Genomic DNA, 21,780 nt, shown 5'->3' on the forward strand with positions numbered 1-21,780 from the left:
CTTCGGAAGTTTCCAGCACACTCAAGCATTTGCTGGCAGCCAAATCACTTGATGGGAGTTCTTGTTAGAACAGATGATCTCTTGATACTGCCTCCATGTTCCCTGACATTTGTGGTGATGAGAAAGTCAGACCCCTGATGAATTCAAAGCTCCACACAAAATGCTGAGACCGTTGCTCTGAGATTTTTTTCCCTCTGGTGGTTGTGGACATTTCCTGTCTCTGGCAACTCTTGCAGCCCTCCTGGGCTCCTCGTTGACTTCAACATTCTTCCAGTCTGGAAGAACTTGGTAGGGATCCAAAAGAAAACATTCTACATTGTCAAAGGCTCTCTCTGCACAGCCTTCCAACTCCACACAACGGGGAACATTTCCGAATGCCTGCAGGCGGCTGTAATACTCTTCCTTCCTTTTGGAACATTTATCAAATTGCTTCACTATGACATTACTTTAAAAAAAAAAAGCTTCGTAGAAGTGAACTTGGTCCATAATGAAATCACTTGAAAAGTAATTGCTAATTGCCACCTAATGTTGTACACTGAAATAGTGAGTTTCTTGGGAGGTATTGGAAGGGAAAGGATCGAAGTGCCTGCTGCAGTACTCTTTTGCTACCACGCGGGGACGCTGTTTCACTGCACACTGCAAGCAAATGATTCAGCCAAACAGATCAAAAACAAAATAAAACAAAACAGTGGGATATATTGTTAAAACGCAAAGCATCACAGGATACATCCATTGTTGCAGTTTATCATGGCGATGTAAAAATGAAGCCCGATCCAGCGGAAACACTTTGAACTGAGAAAACTAAATATTTGAAGTATGTTTTGAGTGAAGACCAACTCTCTTGTTTGAACAAACCAGCTGCTAACTCAGATGTGTTTGCTCGTATGGTCTGTATGGATTTTTGTGTCCTGCTTAGGTCCAGTCAAAATTAAACTTTAACTTAGACACGGGCTTCAGGGGGCTTGGTTGCTCGCTTTATGCCTCTAAGTACATGTACCCGCTAAAAGGAAAACACCCCAATTTCTAGCTGTACATCCACGCAAGATGAGGATGGTGGAGACCTACTGAGAATTACTAGTGTGACAATTCTATATGTGGATTGGGTATCTGGGCTAGTGGCATTAAAATAGTTCACTTTTGTGTTTGTAGAGAGGTAAGTGTGTATATACATGTCCATGTGTGTACACTTGTGCCTGTGTGTGTGTGTGTGTGTGTGTGTGTGTGTGTGTGTGTGTGTGTGTTTAGGCCAGAGGTCAATGCTGGGTGTCTTCCTCAATTATTTTCCCCATATTTTTTTTGAGACAGGGTCTTTAACTCTCAGCTGAAGTTCCTCCTAGATGATCTAGTTTGTGTCAGATTGCCAACAAACAAAAAACAAAACAAAACTAACCGGACATTCACTGAAACCTGGAGCCTGGAGCTCCCTGATTGGGCTAGAGTAGTTGGCCAATGAGCTTCAGGGATCTGCCGGTCTCCGGTCCCCCAGCTCTGGGGTTACAGACATGCACCCAGCTGTTTTCGGTGTGTGAGTGCTGGTGAGGCAAACACAGGCCCTCATGCTTGTACGGTGGCCCCTTCACTAACTGAAGCATCTTCCCAGCCCTGCTAGCTCACTTTTGAAAAGTGCTTCGAGATGTCTTTTATGAGGAAGAAAATGCCTTCCATCACAGGGCTGTGACAATCAGAGCAACCCCCCCTGCCCCCTCCTCCTCCCTTTCCCCCCACCCTCCTCCCCTACCCCCATTTCTGTAACTACATTATTCTCCTGTCTCCCACCGCAGCACTTAGCAAACTGGATGTCATTGTCATTGTTTCTTTGTCCTGTCAGGTCAGGGATTATAGCTTTCTTGCTTCCCATTGTCTCTTCAGTTCTTGTCATGAGATATGCTCTAGGGGGATGGAACTGTGTGCATTAGGAAGCCATATTTATCCTTTCAGTAGGTACTCGTGTATTCGTTAGTGAAGAGTATTTTTTTAAATCTTAGTTTGGAATCTTTTCTTGATAAGAGTTCTCGAGGGTTTTCCACCTTTGTTTATAGTTGTGAAGATTTCTCTTTCCCATCAACATTAACGTAAGGGTGATCAGCTGCCTCACTTTACTTGGGACTATCTTAGGGCGTAGAATTTCCAGTGGTAAAAGGTTCTAGTCAGACAGGGACACACCGGTCACTCTATTAAAATGCAAACCTTACCAGTGCCCTGGTAGTACACAGTAGCATGTTTCTAGCTTTAAAACAAAAATATAACCTGAGAGTAGGAATTCTGTCCCCAAAAGTGGGCTGTCTAACACAGAGGGAAGACACCACGTGCTGGGGTGGAGATTAGGGTTACCAACTAGAGGAAGAGCAAGGATACTGGCCCCCGAGTGCAGCCGGTGCAGCCTTAAATGGTGGTTGTTAAACAGAAGGACGATCAGAGAGGTGAATACAAATTCCTCATTACCACGGGATGTGCTTTGTCAGCCTAATTGCCCTTCATCTGCCTGTATATATTTTATGCATGAACAACTTTCTGATTTAGAGATGGGATTGATAAAAGCTTTCAGTAAAAAGGGAAAATTATGCTTAAAACCCTGCCCAGATGTAGCTGCATTCAATTTAGAAAGATAACATTGGGTCATATAAGGGTCGGCCAGTTCAACAATGGCAAGGGGCTGGGCTGTGACAGCCCAGGATCTGGATGTGTTGATGTGACAATGGAGAGCTGGCAGAGGCTAGGACAGCCCTCCTTTAGCCAAGTCCCCAAAGCCATCAATCTTGGTGGCTAACACTGGAGACCAAAACACATAGAAACAGTAAAGTGGCCTCAAAATTTTATTATCATTTTAGATAGATTGCAATAAATATCCAGATTTGGCAGATGGAGAAGGTCGTTGTGTTCTTTTGGTGCAAACTTGAAATACTGGCTCATAAAATAGGAAAGAGGATTGGAAAATAAACTAAGCCAGGACTGTGAAAAGTGGCTAGAAAATAAGAGATTTAGGGAAAATAGGGACGCACTCTCCACCCTCTTTTTCAGTGAAAGAAAATATGGCTCATTTAAATCAATCTAAATTTGAGATCTTAAAAGGAGAATAACAGTTGTCTTTTTCAAGTACTAATGATAAACAGAGTGGAGCCAATAACTGTGGTATGCTCCAATAAGGATTCAAGGAACAAAGAGTAATCAGCACTCAAATTATTTACCCACAGGTAGCTCTCTCTAACCTCTCTGAATCATAGTTGTTCCACCAATGTGTTAAGAGAAAAACATGAAATGGCGGCGTTCTCTTTCACATTCTCCCCATCTCCTCAACCTTCACTCTCCTTTCTTCACTTTTGGTAATTCACTCACCAAGTCAACAAGTGTTTGTTCAATGCTCATGAGGTGTAAGAACTGTGTTCAGTGTGGAGATAGATAGAAAGACCAGCAGGGCTCGTGGGCACCGCAGGGACCACTGTCCATGCATTCGCCCACACAAGATGAGCATATTGTTATCTCAAGCAGATAGAATGTTAATATGAGTGAGTGGAGGACTGTGTGGAGCAAAGGTTACTTCCTGGTGAGAATGGACAACCACTGGGCGGGAAACCCAGCCAACTCAGAAGGTCATTCATTGCATTTGGCCAAAGGCTGAGACACTCATCTTCTTAGAATTGTCCAAGACCCATGGGACCACCTGTGGCTGGGCTCTGCACCCAAGAGGGACTCTGACACTTTACCTGTCTGTTTCCTCCCTCTCTGCTCCCTCGCTTCTGCCCTCCTCAACTTAGTGCTGGCCTAGTAAGAAACTCTCATTTGAAAAAGTCAAGCACAACCCAGTGTCTACTGATGGGAAACCCCTAGGTACAGTTATCACTGGATGCGATTGATGACAATAGATGAAGGAAGGAAGTAATGGCAGGCTGGGAAGTGTCTGCTTAGACACTTAGACTACAACGCCTTTTGGTTAATCCAATCTCATGTGTACCGACATCAGTGGAGGCATAAAGTCTGGGTTCAGAGCCTGGGTTTGAATTTAGAGATCACCACAAAGTCAGTTCATTTGCTGTAAGAAAGTAAAAGGACTGTTCTGAGAGGACTAGCTGCAGAGAACTAGCCCCAGCTGAGCTTGACCTCAGCTCTGGTTTCCAGTGTAGTACAGTGCTTAATGCAAATCAAGGGGAACAGGAAGTCCCCAAACGCCACAGCAGGAACCGTCCTGTTGTTATGGCTCATTACCATGACTACATCTGGTAGGAGTTAGGACCAGCATACCTGGCTGGAAAGTGAAAACTCAATCTGGGAAGCAGCAAGCCTGGATTTATTTTCATCCAATCGCTAACTTTGTCTAAAAAGACTGATCAACATCAAACCAAAGGTCACTTCCTGCACCCGAATGTGGCAATTCTAGATAATCTCCCATCATGACATAGTTACAAATCAAGCCAAAGAAACATATTTGTTAAGTCTTCTTGTCAGAAAATCTTCATGAAATGAGCACGCTGAAAAGCTCTCAGGCTAGACTTTTACCTCTGTGATGACCTCCAGACAGCGAGATCTGTCAACTTTCCTCCCTTTGACTCACGTTCCCCTGGCATAGGCATGGGATTGTAGCCACACTAGGAATCAAAAGCTGCTCTAACCTGTGCGTTGTGTTTCAGGGCCCCCAGGGTCTCCTGGTCTGAATGGCTTGCATGGTCTGAAAGGAGAAAAAGGAGCAAAAGGCACCTCAGGTAAGACATTCATTGGTGACTTGGATCAGTGGACCCGGAGGTGAAGTGGAACCCTTCCCCAGTGTTTTTTCACATCATGACATTTGGGGATGGGTCCAAAAGGATAGTATCAGGGAGAGACAGTGTTGGAAGTGTTTCCAGTTCTGTGAATGCTTATGTGAAAGGGACCTTTAAGAAACCTTGATGCAAAGGAATGGTAGTTAGTAGTACTTTCCTTTTTACTGCTGAGGTTTGTCTACTTGAATACTCTGAATTATTGCTAAAATGGGACCTGATTGCAAGATGTTATGAAAAACAAATAGCCTTGTTATTTTTAAAAATGTATATTGCTTTGTTTTAAGTATGCCAATGGCTTATACAACCAAGACGATTTAATTAATGGTGCTGGCACTCTTACTGCTACTGTCAAAAATTACTTGAATAACATTGTATTAGTTTCTTACGTTTTATTTTTATAATGTTCAATTATGTGTATCTATGTGGGGGTATATGAGCATGAGTACAGGTGGTGGAGGAGGCTGGAGGTCTTGGCTTTCCTTGGAGCTGGAGTTACAGGCAGTTATTTGTGAGTAGAACAGCATGGTTGCTGTGAATCAAACTCTTGTCCTCTGGGAAAGCAGCAAGTGCTCTTAACTGCTGAGCCATTGCTCCAGCTCCCAACCTGCCTTTGTTTTTGATATTGCAAATGGGTTAATCTTCAACCACTGGGCTTTAGCTTGTTCCATTAAAAATGTCTACTGTATTATTCTCTCATTAAAATGGCCTACAATCAGACATAGTAGCTGAACCCAACTTGTACATCTGAATAACGGTTAGTAAAAGGATTTTACAGTTAGGTGTGACTCTACTGTTAGAGAGAGATGGAATCTTTGTGGATTTTGGATGTTCAAACAGTGACTCAGATCACATAAAATTTGTTTGGTGTCTCTTTCACTTGGTCTGATTAAATATGTAAGTGACCCCCTCAAAGAAACCAAAGATAAGTTCTTCCCTTTTAATGGGAAGCTCCAAAGTACAATAGTTTGCATGGTAGCCCAGTCTTCCCTCAGACTTCTAAGCAATTTGTTCACAGTTATACAGTCATATCCATTGTTTTTGCTTTGTGAAACTGTCCCTAAACTAATGTTTTTTAAAATCTGAGACATAATCCCCAAAAGAAACCAAGCCTGTGGTTGGTCATTGCAATGGGTCATAAGAAAGAAATGGGGATTCAAGGAATTGAGCATCATTGCATCTAGAGTTTGGTCTCAGTAGAAGCATCCACGTTCTCTGCCATACTCCTGCTGGGGGCTGGAGCCTTCTTAGATTCTGTGACAGGTATAAACAAGGAGGAGATTGTAAAACTGATGGTGTTTTTCTCATTAAGGTTTGTTTGAAATGGGTCCACCTGGGCCAATAGGAATGCCTGGGCTAAAAGGAGAGAAAGGTGACCCAGGAAGCCCAGGGATTTCTCCCCCAGGCCTTCCTGGAGAAAAAGGCCTCCCAGGACCTCCAGGTAAGAAACAGCATGCTTTGATATTTCCTCAAGAACTAGTTGAAAACATTTTAGATGTGACAGAGCTAACATATGACCTCATGCTTCCACAGGGAGACCAGGACCACCTGGTCCCGCAGGTGCCCCAGGAAGAGCTGCTAAGGGTTACATTCCTTATCCAGGTCCACCTGGAGACTGGGGACCTCCTGGACCTGATGGCCCAAGAGGTATGATGGCATTGTGGCAGAGGATGGCAATAGTGTCTTCTTTAGAAACTATAAGCTAGACATGGCTGTAGTATCTCACAGAGAAATGCCCAAGCTTCTCTACCAACTTAGAAGATGGATAAGTGAGATGCACCTGGGCAGGCAGCATAGTTAGCAGTCATCTCCTAGGACAAAAAAATAGAACACACACACACACACACACACACACACACACACACACACACACACACACAACTCTTCTATATCAACTGCATCAAATGCCTGCTGTCCTGGTACCAACACAGGTAGAGCAAGCATTTCCAATCACTAGATAGGCACTGCCAGTCTTAAGTGCCCACTAGGAAAGAGCTGTGCTTTCCTTGTTTTCTAGCATCTGTCTACTAGCCCAGAGGGGCAGGACCCTTGCCTGTCATGTACACAGAAAGTCTGCACATGGGCTGCACATGCTTCATAGGGATGGGCTCCGGCAGGGCAAGACTCTGGAAGTTATTAACAGCTAAAAGAAGTGGTGGTAGACTGGGTTGGCCTGGGAGACTGGTGAAGAACATGGGTTAGTGGTGGATTCTTCCTTACTGATAGCCACATTTACACTGACTTATCGAACTCACATGGAGACATGGACTTGCCATCTTGGATATTGTTTTTAGAACTATAGTAAGCGTGGGATTGTATAGAGAAAATAAAAGCAACTAAAAACGGTGCTTGGAAGTCTAGAAGTTAAGTGGGAATATAGTTGGGGTCAGCTCACTCCTATGTACAGATATTTCTTTTAAAATAAGATTACAATCTTGAGGACACATTCATATTTCATTATTCGTATTTTACTGAAAACTTCATCCATCCATTCGTCTATCCATCTCTTGACCCATTCATCCATCTAACCTTCAACCCACTTACCTGTCTATCCATCCAACCAGCCGCTCACTCACCCACCTCTCCGTTCCCTCCTCCATTCACATATCCACACATCTCTCCATCCATTTAACCACCCACTCACTCATTCATCCACCCACCCACCCACTTAGCCATCCACTAATTCATCCATCCATCCATCCTGTTAAAACAATGAGATGGTTGAAGAGATACAACCCACTAGCGGATCCTTTCCAAATGGCTCAGATGAGAAAGAGGTCTAGTATAAGTCAATTTAGTTTAGCAGTTACTAACCTAACTTTTCTCAGCTTAGACTCTATAGCACACAGTTTATATCTCACTTCTAACACTGTTGATTGCCTGGGACTTCTGATTCTCTATATTCCTTGTTTCCAAATTACTGTAGTTCTTTCTCTAAGAAGCTCTCAAACCACCAATACTCACCTTTGTCTTTGACTGAAAGAATGTTTTTACCTCCTCCGTTTGTCAGGACTACCTGGGCCTCCAGGTCCCCCTGGGAGTGTCGATCTTCTGAAAGGGGATCCTGGTGACTATGGTTTGCTGGGACCACCTGGCTCCCCAGGCCCACCAGGCCCTCCTGGGTGTCCAGGTGCCCCAGGATGTGATGGGAAAGATGGCCAGAAAGGTATGAATGTTGGTATTCCTATTTCTTGTGGAAACAATGTTGCCATTTTTAAAATGTCCTGGTTTTCTCTAAAAAGTCCTCAAGGTGGAGTAAAAATAGAAAGAAAGCTACACAGTGGCTGGAATTGGTAAAATGCCCTGGGTTTGGTGTCCAGTGTCTCATGCAGGGGGTGGTGGCGTTCTCTTGTTGTCTCAGCACTTGGGAGGCAGAAGCAGGGGGAACTGGAGTTGACAATAACTCTTGGCTATACACTGAGTCTGAGGCTAGCCTAGGGTACACGAGACCTGTCTTAAATAAATACCTAAGCTAGAAAAGAAAAAGAATGAATCCTCTGGGTCACAACTGAGCAAGTGAAATAGAGGGAACCTTGTGTGTGTGACTTAAAGATGTAGAAGCCACATGTAAGGGGTGATCCTAGCCAGGCATGGTGGCTCCTGTGTGCAGCCCCAGCATGCAGAAGCCTGACACATGAGAATTTCTGTGTCCAAGACCAGCTTGGGCTGCATAGAGCATTCCAGGACAGCCCGAGTTATAGAGTAGGACCATGTCTAAAAAATATCCACTCCCCATAATTTTCTTTTAAAAAAAAAGAAACATGTAAAATTAAGTCTTCTACTTTATTCATAAAATATATTAAAATATTATTGTTTTACTTATATAATCAGCATAGAACTACCGAGCAGATATTGTCCTTTATTAATCATCAAACGCAGTGTCTCCCCCAGTATGCCACACCCACTGCCTGTCACTGAAACTCAGTGTGTGTGTGTCAACTTATTACAGCCCAGCCCAGTGTGGACTGACCACATTTCATGTGCGCACTAGACATGTGTAGCTAGGAAAAGTGACTTCTGAAACACTTTTGTTGAAAGGGGACTATTGAATATTTTTTTCAACTTCTTTATTTTATAAGAGGTCTGGGTTCCAAAATCCCACCTCTGAAATTTCCAAAAAGAGCCCAGCACTGAGAACCTTGCCTGAGTTCTGAACCCAATATGAAACACAGCAAAAGATTAAGGCGGGCTGGGGGAGGGGGGAGAAAGACCAAAATTATCCCAAGCCTGTGATCGCCACACTGCAGAGGCTCTCTGTGGGACTGTGCGGTGTACATCTATGCAAAAGCATGCAGCCACCTCCTTTATCGCTATCAAACAAGCTACACGATCTTCTGTAAAACTCAGCTGCCATGCTGTAACTTACATCCGCAAGCCTGTAGGCTTTTGCTCATTGACTATCGGAATCAGACAGACATGCCATCAAGAGGAGAAAGGGAGCTGACACATTTGCAGCACGCCTCTTCACCTGGACACAAGCTGCAGAGCTGGGGAAACAGCATGCCAGCCTAATCACCATGACCGGCCAAGGACAGAGGGGGCGTTAGAAATAGTGGTGGACGACGACGCTGATTAGATGGTTTGGTGACTGTAAGAGCACGTGCTGTACAAATGTGACGAACTCAGTTTAATCCCTGCAAGTAGAAAAGTGACACCACTACAGTATTCTATGACCTCCACACATGCACGGCAGCATGCACATACCCCTTCTTTCACACACACTCACATTCATACATACACGCACAGTCACTCACATACACACGCAATTGTAATACTTTTAAAAAGTGACTATTAGTGAAACCACTGTCTATGGTTCCGGCTTCACTCCTATTCTAGGAGGTGCACCAGCCAGTCCATGCTTTCTTATAACAAGGGTAGGGCGTTCTTCAGTCTACAAATATGTACTGGGCACCTACTAGAGGCCAGAGGTACTCAAACTTAAATAGCATCCACATGGACCACTGCAAGGAAAGGATGCTGTAGGTGGACCTGACTCTAAAGACCTCCAGCCAGGCAGACACCTTACCCCCTGTACCTCTCTTTTTGTTCCACTCAGTTCTAATCCTTTGCTGTCCCTGGGATGGGATACAGGGCTTTGCATTTTTGTATAGTTCATACAGTTTGGGCTTGATAGCCCTTCTCATTGGCCCCTGGGGCTCTTTTGCAGAGGTAGTTCTCAGCCTCCCAGAGTGAAGCAAAGCCCCTCCCCTACACTGGCTCTGCTCTGCTCTTTCTTGGAGCAGAACTTACAGCTGCTCATCCAGTTCTAGTCCCTGTAACGCTCTCTTCTGTGCCCTCGCCCTTATCTTTCCTTTAGGACCAATGGGATTCCCAGGGCCTCCGGGGCCACCTGGGCTTCCTGGGGCACCAGGAGAGAAGGGACTACCTGGACCTCCAGGCAGGAAAGGACCAATAGGCCCTCCAGGTAAGCTCCCAGTGGCCGCCGTCCTCTAAGGCATGTCCCTCCAGCCTCCCGTCTAAGCAGTTACTATGAGGGTCAGCCTTCAGAAGCCATTGCTGCATACTTGCAAGCTAAACCCTTCTGATACAAAGAGAGTATTTGTATCAGACTGTTCCATCGAGTCTCAAGTCTGATAAACTACCAGAACAAATACGTTTAAGAATTAAACGCTGATGTCACATAGATTATTTATAAAGGAATAAATATCTCTGTGTTTTTCATCCATGAGACAGAGGAGGAGTTGACTATCCTTAGGATCGCTTGTCTACTTCTTGTCCTCAAATTTCCATACATGTCTTGTCTGTTTTCTGAAAAAAAAAATGCATTAGTTCCTATGGGATAAGAGGCTATTTACCTTATTGCATATGTAGCCAATATTTTTTAACCATAAGGATGAATTGGGAAGAGAAAGGACAAGCAGACATATGTGTGGAAGGTTAGTGAGAGAAATGTCTCTAAAGATCCCCAAACAGTATCATAGATATTTAGTGATAATTCCAATTGTTTTGCAATGTTTGTGGCACCATAATCCAAGGGACAAATAAAGCACTCTACTTCTGCAGTGGTCATGGTAGAGCAAGACAAAGGGGTGATACTTGGATTCTTTTTCTTCCTTTCTGTGCATATAGACTACGAAGTGTGACAAATTAATACAGGATTTTCAGAAGCCTTTAAGTGCCACACTTCCTGTATAGTCATTCAGGACACATCCGCCATAGAAAATCAGCTAGAATTGTCTATTTCTCAAGAGAGTTTCATTTCAAGTCCTTGTAAAGATGAAAACTCCATTAGTACAAAATCATAGCGGTTCCCATCACTCACAACGGTGCAAACTCTTTATGTAAATACAACGTTGTCACTCCGCTTGTCACTGATGCTCCCTCAAATTATTATTTATGTTCTCAGCCATCGGTTTCACTTTTGTCCTCACTCACAAATTTAAATTTTCTTTCCATCATGTGAAAAATGTCGCCTGGTTGTGCATTTCTGCGATGGACCTCTTCAGGCTGCAGAGGTAAGTGTGACGGGAAATGGATAATTTCCTGACTCTATTTGCCTGTCACCCTGCATTTACCCTTCCCACTATGTGAGTTAAGCTGTTGCATTTTTTTTTTTTGGTAAGTGGGGTTTCTGGAGTCATCGTAGGTTTTAATGTCTTGACTTCGTCGCTGCAGCTAGAGTAAACTTCACAGTAGTGTCCGGATGAGGACCTCATTACAGGGTGTCAGGGTGAGGTAGGCATTCAGCTCGCAGAATTTCAGTGCAGGCTGTAAGTAGAGGTGCTCTCACTGTTGCATGCCACCGGACATGACAGTGGGGCTCCTCTTATTATTCCCACAACCTAAACATGTACAACATCTTCAAAGCGAGCAGCACCAACATTACGAAAAGATGGACCCTTAAACCCTCCAAGAGACATGCATCCATTCTCAGGAACAGATTTGTATGTCAAAAGGAAAATGCTTACATAATACTCTGTCATGCAAAAACAAGGTGTGATTTTGTATCTGGCATTCTCACAAAAGAATTAAAAAATGTTCCCAAAGGGGGGGGAAACAGGCATGTGTGGTAGTTCATGTGTGTAATTCCAGCATTAGGAAGATAAGACAGAAGGATTTGCCATGCCTTCTAGGTTAGGCTGGCCTATAGACTGAGATCTTTTCTCAAAAAATCCACCATAAAGGGACTGCAGAGTGGGTTCAGTAGCGCAGAGCACTGGATGCTGTTCCAGAGGACCAGGGTTTGATTCCCAGCACCCACATAGCAACTCACAATTTTCTCACCCTTTCTGGCCTCCACAGCCAGCAGGAATGCACATGGTACACAGACATACATGCAATCCAACACCCACAATTAAAGGGAAATTGTAAACTCATCCCACCCCCAAAATTTTTTTAAAAAGAGGAAAAAGAAAGAAATTATGAAGATGTGTGTTTTTTCTTTCCAGGTATTTGTTATTATTCTAAAGAAAATTGCCCTGAAAACAGACCCATATATTACTTCTAGGAGTTTCAGAAGACCCAATTTATCACTTTTCTTTCAGCTTCTGCTTTATTAAAAGATAAAGGAAAACATAACAAAAACTTCAAAAAACCCATATTATTTTAAATATTCATCATTTGAAGCTAAAGTTGGATATTGAATGGGTTTTCATTTCTGTCTTCTCTGTATAATAAATTGAAATTCACTGAAAGATGAATACAAACAATATTTTCAAAGTGTCACACCCTCAATGTGGTGGTTCTCAAGGTCAGATTGCCTGCTCAACACTATTCATTTTGCTTGAGAGCGCGGTAGGAACGTACACGTGCACGTTAGATCCCACTTCAGACCTCCCTCTTCAGAGGCTTCTTTCTAACCACCTGGCCTATAATTCTGATGTGCTGAACTCAGATCTGCAGTGGTGCTTCTCAGCTCTGGTGCACTCTAAAATCCCCTGAAGAGTTAAAATCATACCAAGTCTCAGGTTTCTCTTCATAATTTCCCACCAGCAAAAAAACGTTTGAAAATCCCTTGTGGCTGGATTTGTCAAGCACTGCAGTATTCCTTGGGGTGGGGGCCCAGGTAACAGTCTGTCTTTGTGGTCACATAGATCATTTCCCCATTCACTCAAGATTGAAAAGTCACTGCATGAGCGCCTCTGGCCAGCCTGAAGTATGTAGGGGTAACTGATACTAGGCAAATCCAGTACACTAAACCTCTCCCCCCCTTTAGGAACCCCACCCCCAGTTCCTCTTGCAGTGACACCTATGGCTAGCTCACTAGTAAAAAATGGCACAGAGGTAGGAAATCCCCTGAAAGTCATCAAAGTATTGCTACATCCGTCAAGAACCAGTAATCTCTATTTCTGCTTTCACTGGCCATTCATCTCTCAATTGGTCTCTTAACCCACAAAGGCTTTCTAGAAGCCTCGCGTGTCCCTGCGTGGAGCAAGGCAAATTCCTATGATTGTGGAACTTACACTGGACTGTTGAAGGCTCTTGTTAAGATTTTAGTACTGTGTCAGGAATCCATCGTGTACCAGAGACTGCAGAAAGAGCTGTGAACCTGTTACACAGTAGTGATTTCAACCGCAGGTGAACCTGGGCCTCCTGCAGATGTAGATGCCTGTCCTCAAATCCCAGGGCTTCCTGGAGTGCCAGGCCCAAGAGGACCAGAAGGAGCTATGGGGGTCCCTGGACAGAGAGGCCCCCCTGGAACAGGTATGAGCTTCTCTGAGTTCATTGTTGAAATGAAAATCTAAGTGTTTTATGATGTTACTCTTCAAGAGGAATGTAAATAACTCCATAGCAAATCTGTGAAAACTTCCTTCTTCTCTTTCTTTCTTTCTTTCTTTCTTTCTTTCTTTCTTTATTTATTTCTTTCGTATGTGTATATGTATGTGTCAACACAAAGGGAATTGGATTCTAGATCCACACATCCTTTCTATTCTTGTGTTGAATTCCTATTGAAAGCTTTTTGATGTGGCCAGGTCCATAGCATGTCAGAGTAGGTGCCCTGCTTTCATAACTATTGGCTTGGTTTTCAGCAACAGCAAAAGCACAAACACAAGCAAAAATAATAAGCCAACCAGCCAACCAAAAACAATTGAATTGGGAACCAGTGGAGCAGAAACAGCCTGTGAGAAGCGACAGTGTAAGGAACCACTGAGAAGATGGAGGCCGAAAAGATGGGGAGTGTTTCTAGATTTCGGCAATGGATGCAGTCTTCCTGGAACTGCCCTGATGAGCACTCGTCATTGTCAGGGTGGGAAGACCATCCTTAGCACACAAACCAAACTGCCCTGGAAAAAAGCAGTCTCCACATAGGTTATTTTCTGCTTGCACATCCTGCCCACATTGGGTCATTTGTCAGAGCTAGGGGGTCCTGAGCATCTGGGAAGCACAGACTCTTCAGAGCAGTTGCAGTGCCTTTGAGTTCAGCACCTGTGTGCAGTGTCAGCCGGGAGGCTGGGCCAGCCTCTCTCGTTCTTCCTCCACTGCCCGGCTGTAACACGATTCTGTTCAGTGCACTGTCAAAAGGTATGGGAGTCAAATGCAACTTGCGTTCCTACTACCCTAGAGACCAGAGCAGCCTGGGAGTAGGGCTCTCAGTGCTCCATGCTGCATCTCCACAGGGTCCTGGGTTATGGGAGGTGCCTGCTAAATACGTGATGGAGGAATACATGATGCCCTGAGTGCAACTACAGTGTAGGGCAGCTTTTCTCAACCTAGTGCTGTTGCCTTGGGGTGGGGGGTGGGGCAGAGAATCTGTTCTTTAAAGGGTCGCTCAAGTTGTGGGGAGTCAGGCAGTGTTCCTGACCTCTTCCAGTAGACATGAATATTGGAGCTTTACCTTTGTGGCCACCAAGAATGCTTGCAGATATGTTAACAAATGTCCCCAGGGAAACAGAAATACCTAATGGCTGAGAACTGTTTGTAGATGGATAGGAGGTTATCAGCATCAGTCTAAGGAGAAGTTAAAACAACAAAAACAAAACACCAAAAACCAACACCAAACCAACAAAACCCAAAACCTTATTCTGGGGCTAGGGAGATGACTTAGTTGGTAATGAACTTTCCTCTTTCTTTCTTTCTTTCTTTGTTTCTTTCTTTCTTTCTTTCTTCTTTCTTTTTGTTCATTTGTTTTTTCAAGACAGGGTTTCAGTGTGTAGCCTTGGCTGTCCTGAAATTTGCTCTGTAGACCAGACTGGCCTTGGACTCAGAGATCTACCTGCCTCTGCCTTCTGAGTTCTAGGACTAAAGGCCTGTGCCACTGCTGCCCTGGCTTAGTAAAGTACTTTTGGCATACGCACGAGTTTTAAATATAATGAGATAATGAGATAGAATATGAAATATGTGCCACACAACAGATATGATATTGAGAGGTTTATTATAAGAGCACGGGGAGAGAAGGAAAAGGGGGAGGGATACCCCAGAGGCAGAGAGATGGAGACAGCAAGAGAGGAAGAGAGGAAGAGGAAGGGAGAGAATAAAAGTAAGAGCTAAGAGGAGGTAAGAGGGGAGGTGAGAGAGGCGAGGTGCATCTGTCTTTTTATATACTGGGTAGGGCCATGCCCAGTGGCAGGTAGGCAATGACATCACAGGTAGACTGGGGCAGGATCCTAACAAGGAGGAGCTGAGTTCTATGCCCAGAACCCATGTAAAGGAGTTGGGTGCAGCCAATGTGCTTGGAATCCCAGTGCTGGGAAGGCAGGTACAGTAGAAGCCCTGGGTGTGCTAGGCAGCCAGTCTAGGTAAGTCAGAGAGCTTCAGGTTACATGAGAGCCCCTGGCTAAGAGCAACGGGAAGGGTGACTGGAAGGAAGGTGACCGTCAAGGAAGACACTTGACTCTAACTTCTTGTCTGCGTACACACGTGCAGCTACACACATATGTACATGAACACACACACACACACACACACACACACACACACACACACACACACACACACACCCCAAAACAGCAACACAACAACAACAAAAACAACAAACTTACTATAGGAATTTAAACAAAAGAAAGTAAACACAGCTTAAAAAGGCACAGTTGGCTGTCTATCATCTGTCCACTCTGATTTCTGCACGTGTTTTTTAAAGAGTCTGTTCTTCCACAGTGTTGTGCAAACCGCTGTTTTCAACATGCCATTAGTTCTGTGTCATTACATATTTTCCGACAATATTGTCTGTGGCAGCTGCAGAATATTGCATTATTTGAGTGTGCCATAATTCATTTAACCACCACTTTCATGAATTATTTATCGATTGTTTTGGTGCCAGCACTCTGCAAGAAATAAAGGAATCTAACAAGGCCCTGCCCTTGTAGCAGCAGGCGAAGGAAAAGTGGGAAAGTGAAGGTACCAACAACAGGCTGGGATGTCCTAAAGGTTAAGAGGGGTAATTGAATTTACCTGGAGACAGGAGAAAAAGAGTGAGAGCTAAAGCCTGGGATTTTAAGACCTTTGGAACTTGTAAAGCACATATTGCTGGCCCCAGCCTAGACTTCCTGGTTTGTCAAGTGTGGATTGGGCTGTGAGATTCATTTTTCTTAAGAGTTCCGGGTGCTGCTGCTGTTCTGGGACCACCCTAAATGCATTTAAGGTAGTCTCACTTTTTCCATCTGATAAGTAACTCCTAAGGCATGTCTATCTGGGTGATGAACATTCCAGACTTAACCATTTCTGACTGAATCAGAGAGGGAGTGTGGTGGCTCAGGAGGGACACTCTGAAACCTGACTAAACGTACGCTGCTCTGGCTCTCACTTTCCTCACGTCAGAGAGGCCGACTGTGCAACTCAGTTAACCGTCACTGATGGTCTGACATCATGAAGCAATAGAGCGTGCTGCAGATGTTTCCTATAGTTATTGTAGGCACTGTTTTCTTAATATAAGTTTCTTGAGTACCATTTCTAGTGTTAAGAGTTGGCAGAAAGAGGCTGGAGAGGTAACTCAGTGGTTGAGAGTGATGGCTGCTGGGAGGCAAAGGTAGGCATATCTCTGAGTTCAAGGCCAGCCTGGTCTATAGAGAAAGTTCCAGGGAAGACAGCGGTACACAGAGAAACAAAGAGTTATGAGTACCAGAGGTCATATTCCAGCACTCTTCTGGCTTCTGTGGGCACCTGAATATACATGTGTGTTTGTGTGCGAGAGAGAGAGAGAGAGAGAGAGAGAGAGAGAGAGAGAGAGAGAGAGAGAGAGAGAGAGAGAGAGAGAGAGAGAGAGACAGAGAGCGCATGCTGGGGGAAGAAGACTGGGGCCCAGGGGACTCTTAGTCAGTTACTGCAACAAGAGCACAAAACCCATCCAGGGCCTAAACTAGGGCAACAGGGGGAGCTGCTCTAAAAGAAGGGCGGCTTTGGAGCCAAATGGAAAAAGAAGTAGTGTCTTCCGTCCCTGAGGCTGTGAGCTTGCCAAGCCCAGACCCTACAGTCTTCTTCAGGGCAGGGGTGGAGCTTGACATGACAGGATTTGGATAATGTCTTCGATCAGTTCATTTGCTTTCTAGGTTCACCCCTGTCACCATTTGGCTCCAAAGCCCTTCCTTTTAGAACAGTTCCTTTTAGAACTGCTCCTTTGGCTGAATAGCTGGTCTCAAGCAATGGTTCAGTTACTCTGGCAGTCATAATAAATGAACAGAGTAGGAACTACACAAACATCTCATCTCTTGGTTCTGGAGAGGGCAAGTCTAAGATTAAGTCAACCACAGGCTTGGTTTCTGAGGTTCCTTTCCAGATAGCCACTTTCTCTCTCTTCCTATAAATATCGTGGCCAGATTGGGTTAACCCACCCTAAAGACCTTACTTTGCCTTGATTCTATCTTTAAAGACATTGTTGCCAAATATAGACATTGTAAGCCACTAGGAATTAGGAATTCAATATAAATTTGGAAGAAGGATGACATACCCTAGCCCATAATAAGCTTACTCAAGGAAGGAGTTTAACAAATAGAGTCTAGAAACATGAAAACAACTAATAATTCTGCTAAATAGGTCTAATATCATAAACGGCCACATACATGGTGGGCATGGGTTCTACTGTGAGCCCGTAGACACTGCATTTAAGGAACTGGGAAGGAGAAAAGGACGCCAAGCAGGTAAAATACCCACAAGACTAATGCGATTGTGCCAAGATCCACAAGGATGCATCTGAAGTTTGCCAAGAGCTGGGGCTAGGGCTGATAGACACCACCTCTGCCCTTGCTCCTTGGTTAGCTCATGTGTGCTCCTCACATCTGCATAAGTTTCTCTCTCCCTTCTGGAATAAGTGCACACCGGCCTTGCAGTTGACAGCTGCTATAAAGACTCAGTTCATAATTCATATGAAGGGGTCAGCTTGAAACCAGCATGTCATAAACCCTTGATAAAAAGCCATTCTTGAAACCAAATCCTAGACTGGGCATGGTGGTGCACACATTTAATCCAAGCTCTCAGGAGGCAGAGGTATTCAGATCTCTTGAGTTTGAGGCTAGCCTGGGTAACAGAACAAGCTCCAGGACAGCCAGGGATACGGTGAACCTCAGGCTCAAAAAACAAACCAACCAACCAATCAACAACAAAAATGCATCCTATTAAATTTGACTCACTCCTCCACTCCTCCATCCAGATTTTTAAAACATCATCATGAAAGAATATGTGATCATGAAGGCATTACATGTTCAGGGTCTTCTAAAAGAAAAAAACAAAATAAAAAGACCAAACCAAACAAACAACAACAACAAACCCTCTCAACATCTCCTTGGGCTAGGGCTACAGATAGGATGTACCTTTTTAGACCTCCATTGCTCCAGTTGCTTGGCTGAGGCCATAAGCCGCTGTCATGCACTTGGGTAGACCAAGTGAGTAGATTCAATATTGTCAAAGCGGGTAAAGAGGTCAGAGTCAGCTCATGGGATGCACATGCTGTACTTTTTGACCACCACTACCATGCACTTTTCTGCAGGGTGCAAAGGAGAGCCTGGGCTGGATGGCAGGAGGGGTCAGGATGGCATCCCTGGACCTCCCGGGCCACCGGGACGCAAAGGTGACAAAGGAGAGGCCGGCTGTCCTGGAGCACCAGGTAGAGTTTCCCTCTCTTCCCTTTCCTCTGACCCTGCAGTCTTTGCTCTTAGCAGCTTCTAACGTGGATGCACAAACAGACTTGCCTTCAGTACCAGTTCTGCAAGTAATGGGAGGGGTATTCATGTTTTCTATTTTATGCTCACAAATCTCAGTCACCCAAGAGGTGTTTTTATTCTTAGTAACTGTCAGGGAGTGGATTCTAAAACACCCCTCCTCCACACAGAGGTGAGAGCCTTGGGCTGCTTTGAGCCTCTCTGATGAGCACATTTGCATATAACCTGCCCGTTTCCTCCCATCTACCTTGTGTGTATGAGTGTGACATGTTCGTGGGTGTGCACAGGTATGTGTGAGGTGGCTAGGGTTCTTCCTCAGTAGCTCTCCACCTGGTTTTTGATCCTGAGGTTCGTACTGAATCTGGAGCTTACCAACTGGGTCGGCTGCCTCACCAAGGAGCCCCAGGCATCCTCTTGTCTCCATTCCTGTAACACTGGGCTGCAGATGGAGCAGGCTTTGATGTAGTTCCTGGGAATCTAGATTCCTTACTTTACCTAAAGTGACGTCATTGAGATGCTGCATCACTTAGGGAAGACCAACATGGGACGGAGCCTCCATGCTTAGTTCAGAAGCAAGTAAAACATGTGTTTTCAGTTCTCAGTTGAGTGACCAGCCCTTGCAGAAGCTCAGTGGCTCTGCTGGAGGAGTTGTGTGTTTGTGTGCTAAAGACAGACTAGGGGGGAAGTCCTGAGAGGCACGTTATGTCCTGCTCCCCTCTGCTTCCTGATGCTGAGCATGATGCTGGAACAGAGACACTTAAAAGTGCTCATTAAACGGAATGCCCTAAATTGTGGGCTTCTTTTTTCTTTCTTTCTGCAGGCCCTCCTGGTCCAATTGGTGATCCTGGGCCCAAGGGTTTTGGCCCTGGATACCTCAGTGGCTTCCTCCTTGTTCTCCACAGTCAGACAGATCAAGAACCGGCCTGCCCTGTGGGCATGCCCCAGCTTTGGACAGGGTACAGCCTGTTATACATGGAAGGACAGGAGAAGGCACACAATCAAGATCTTGGTATGGACACACCAAGCTTATGCTGTCACGTGCTATATGGGGTCATCCAGGCTGTGGCTCAGAGAGTAAAACCTAAGGGTTAACCTTACAGATTCATCAGCTTCTTAGCCTCTAATCTTCTCTGCCTTTACTACTTAAAAAAAAAAAGCTTCTTATGCTAATTCCTATGATCCTGTTAGATACCAGAGGCTCATTCTCTTGACTGGTTATCATCTGCCTACTTACTGTTTTGTTGTGTGTTTTTATTTGTTTCATTTTATTTACTTGTTTATTTATTTATTTTTAAGATAAATATATTTATTTGAGACATAGTTTCACTACATAGCCCTGGCTGACCTGGAACTGTTTAGAGCAGGCTGGCCTCAAACTCACAGAAACCACTTGTCTCTGCTTCCTAAGAGCTGAAAGTAATAGCTTAGGCCACCACAGGCATGCACCTTGATTATCTTGTTGTTCTTTATTTGTTTTCAGTACATAGGATAAATGTTTCTTTGCTATAGAACGCAACCTTTTGCTACTAAGTGTAAATTATTTAACTGGGCATATTGAGCTCCGTGTTTATGTATGCCTTTGTTGGAGGCAGAGCTTCCTGGGTGTATGTATAGCATTGACCAGCTCTGTCCTGTTCTGCGTTGGGGTCACAAGCCTTTAAGCATCAGCCCTCTGTGCTCCTTTTTACCTTCCACCAGCAGATTTGTAAGCTTCAGGACCCAATGCCAAGGCCTATGATGGCAACAGCAGGGATGGATGGTGGGTGCAGGAAGTGTGTCAAGCAGTAGAAGGCAGTGGACAGCTGGGCGGGTCTTACTGCCTTCAGCAGGCTGGTCCCTAGCTAGTAAGAGGATGACAATGTGGCAGGCCTATGAATGGCAGCTGCTCAGATGCCCATTTTTATTTCTCATCTTGGTACTGCCATCTCACATCCTTCCTTAGATGCCTAGGTTATTTGAGGACAGGGGAAAGAAGAAAGTGTGCTTATTTTGAACCTGCTTTCTTTCCTTTCTTTTCTAATATCAGGTTTTCTCTTGCCTTGGTCAAGATGGGGCACCTATCTTAAAGTTCTGTAGAACCTTTAGGCAGACCAAGCCCCTTAACAAGATCACCAAAGCCCACATCCCGTGGTATAAACTATCTCCAGATATCCAGAGATGATGTCACACAGATGCACTCTCTCCCAGGCTTCTACCAGTGCCGAATGAGCTCTGAGCCAAAGCTTTGTGTTTCAGGATTTCTCCATCTCAGCATCTTTTCCTTTGAATGGTCACTGCCATCTCCAAACCTGGTTCAATCATTTTCATATTGGGCATCACAGCTTAAAATAAAGTCTAGTCATCCTTCTGGTAGTTTTGGGCAACCCTTACCTCTCATCCACAGGGCTTCTCCGTCTCATCTGTTACCATCTGTTTGCTCCTCACTTGTATTGTGAAGACAGCTGTGTCTGTGCTCATCTCTAGCTCTTGGTGGGTTGTTGAGCTCCAAAGAGGGGGATGAATGGAGGCTGGTCCACAGATCAGGGAGGTGGCCAAAGTGGCAGTGGGCTCTGGCATGGTTCTCCATAGGTCATAGTAGGTGTCTGTAAAATGCCACATGTGAGAGTCACTGCTGCTTGCACACAACAGGCTGCTGTGTAACAAGATACTGTGTATCTTCTTTTCTCCCAGGTTTGGCTGGGTCTTGTCTTCCTATGTTTAGCACTCTGCCCTTTGCCTACTGCAACATCCACCAAGTATGCCACTATGCCCAGAGAAATGACAGGTCCTACTGGCTGTCCAGTGCAGCTCCTCTTCCTATGATGCCACTCTCAGAGGAAGAGATCCGCCCTTACATCAGTCGCTGTGCTGTGTGTGAGGCCCCAGCACAGGCGGTGGCTGTCCATAGTCAGGACCAGTCTATCCCACCGTGCCCACGGACGTGGAGGAGCCTCTGGATTGGGTACTCATTTCTGATGGTGAGTCTCCTGCCCTTGAGTCTTATC

General features: G+C 44.8%; 1 protein-coding gene across 1 annotated transcript in view; it reads left to right on the forward strand.

The window, feature by feature from the left end:
- Positions 1-21,780, forward strand: part of COL4A4 (collagen type IV alpha 4 chain) — a 113,223-nt gene that overhangs the window by 86,183 nt on the left and 5,260 nt on the right. Inside the window, exons 39-47 of the mRNA XM_084779829.1 lie at positions 4,623-4,694; positions 6,061-6,189; positions 6,282-6,395; positions 7,759-7,914; positions 10,066-10,173; positions 13,272-13,412; positions 18,625-18,741; positions 19,617-19,805; positions 21,467-21,753. Coding sequence (XP_084635955.1) covers positions 4,623-4,694; positions 6,061-6,189; positions 6,282-6,395; positions 7,759-7,914; positions 10,066-10,173; positions 13,272-13,412; positions 18,625-18,741; positions 19,617-19,805; positions 21,467-21,753 — 1,313 coding nt within the window. The remainder of the gene's footprint in view (positions 1-4,622; positions 4,695-6,060; positions 6,190-6,281; positions 6,396-7,758; positions 7,915-10,065; positions 10,174-13,271; positions 13,413-18,624; positions 18,742-19,616; positions 19,806-21,466; positions 21,754-21,780) is intronic.

Source organism: Acomys minous, assembly GCF_964271855.1.
Source record: "Acomys minous genome assembly, chromosome: 4".
In the NCBI taxonomy this organism is placed as follows: domain Eukaryota; kingdom Metazoa; phylum Chordata; class Mammalia; order Rodentia; family Muridae; genus Acomys; species Acomys minous.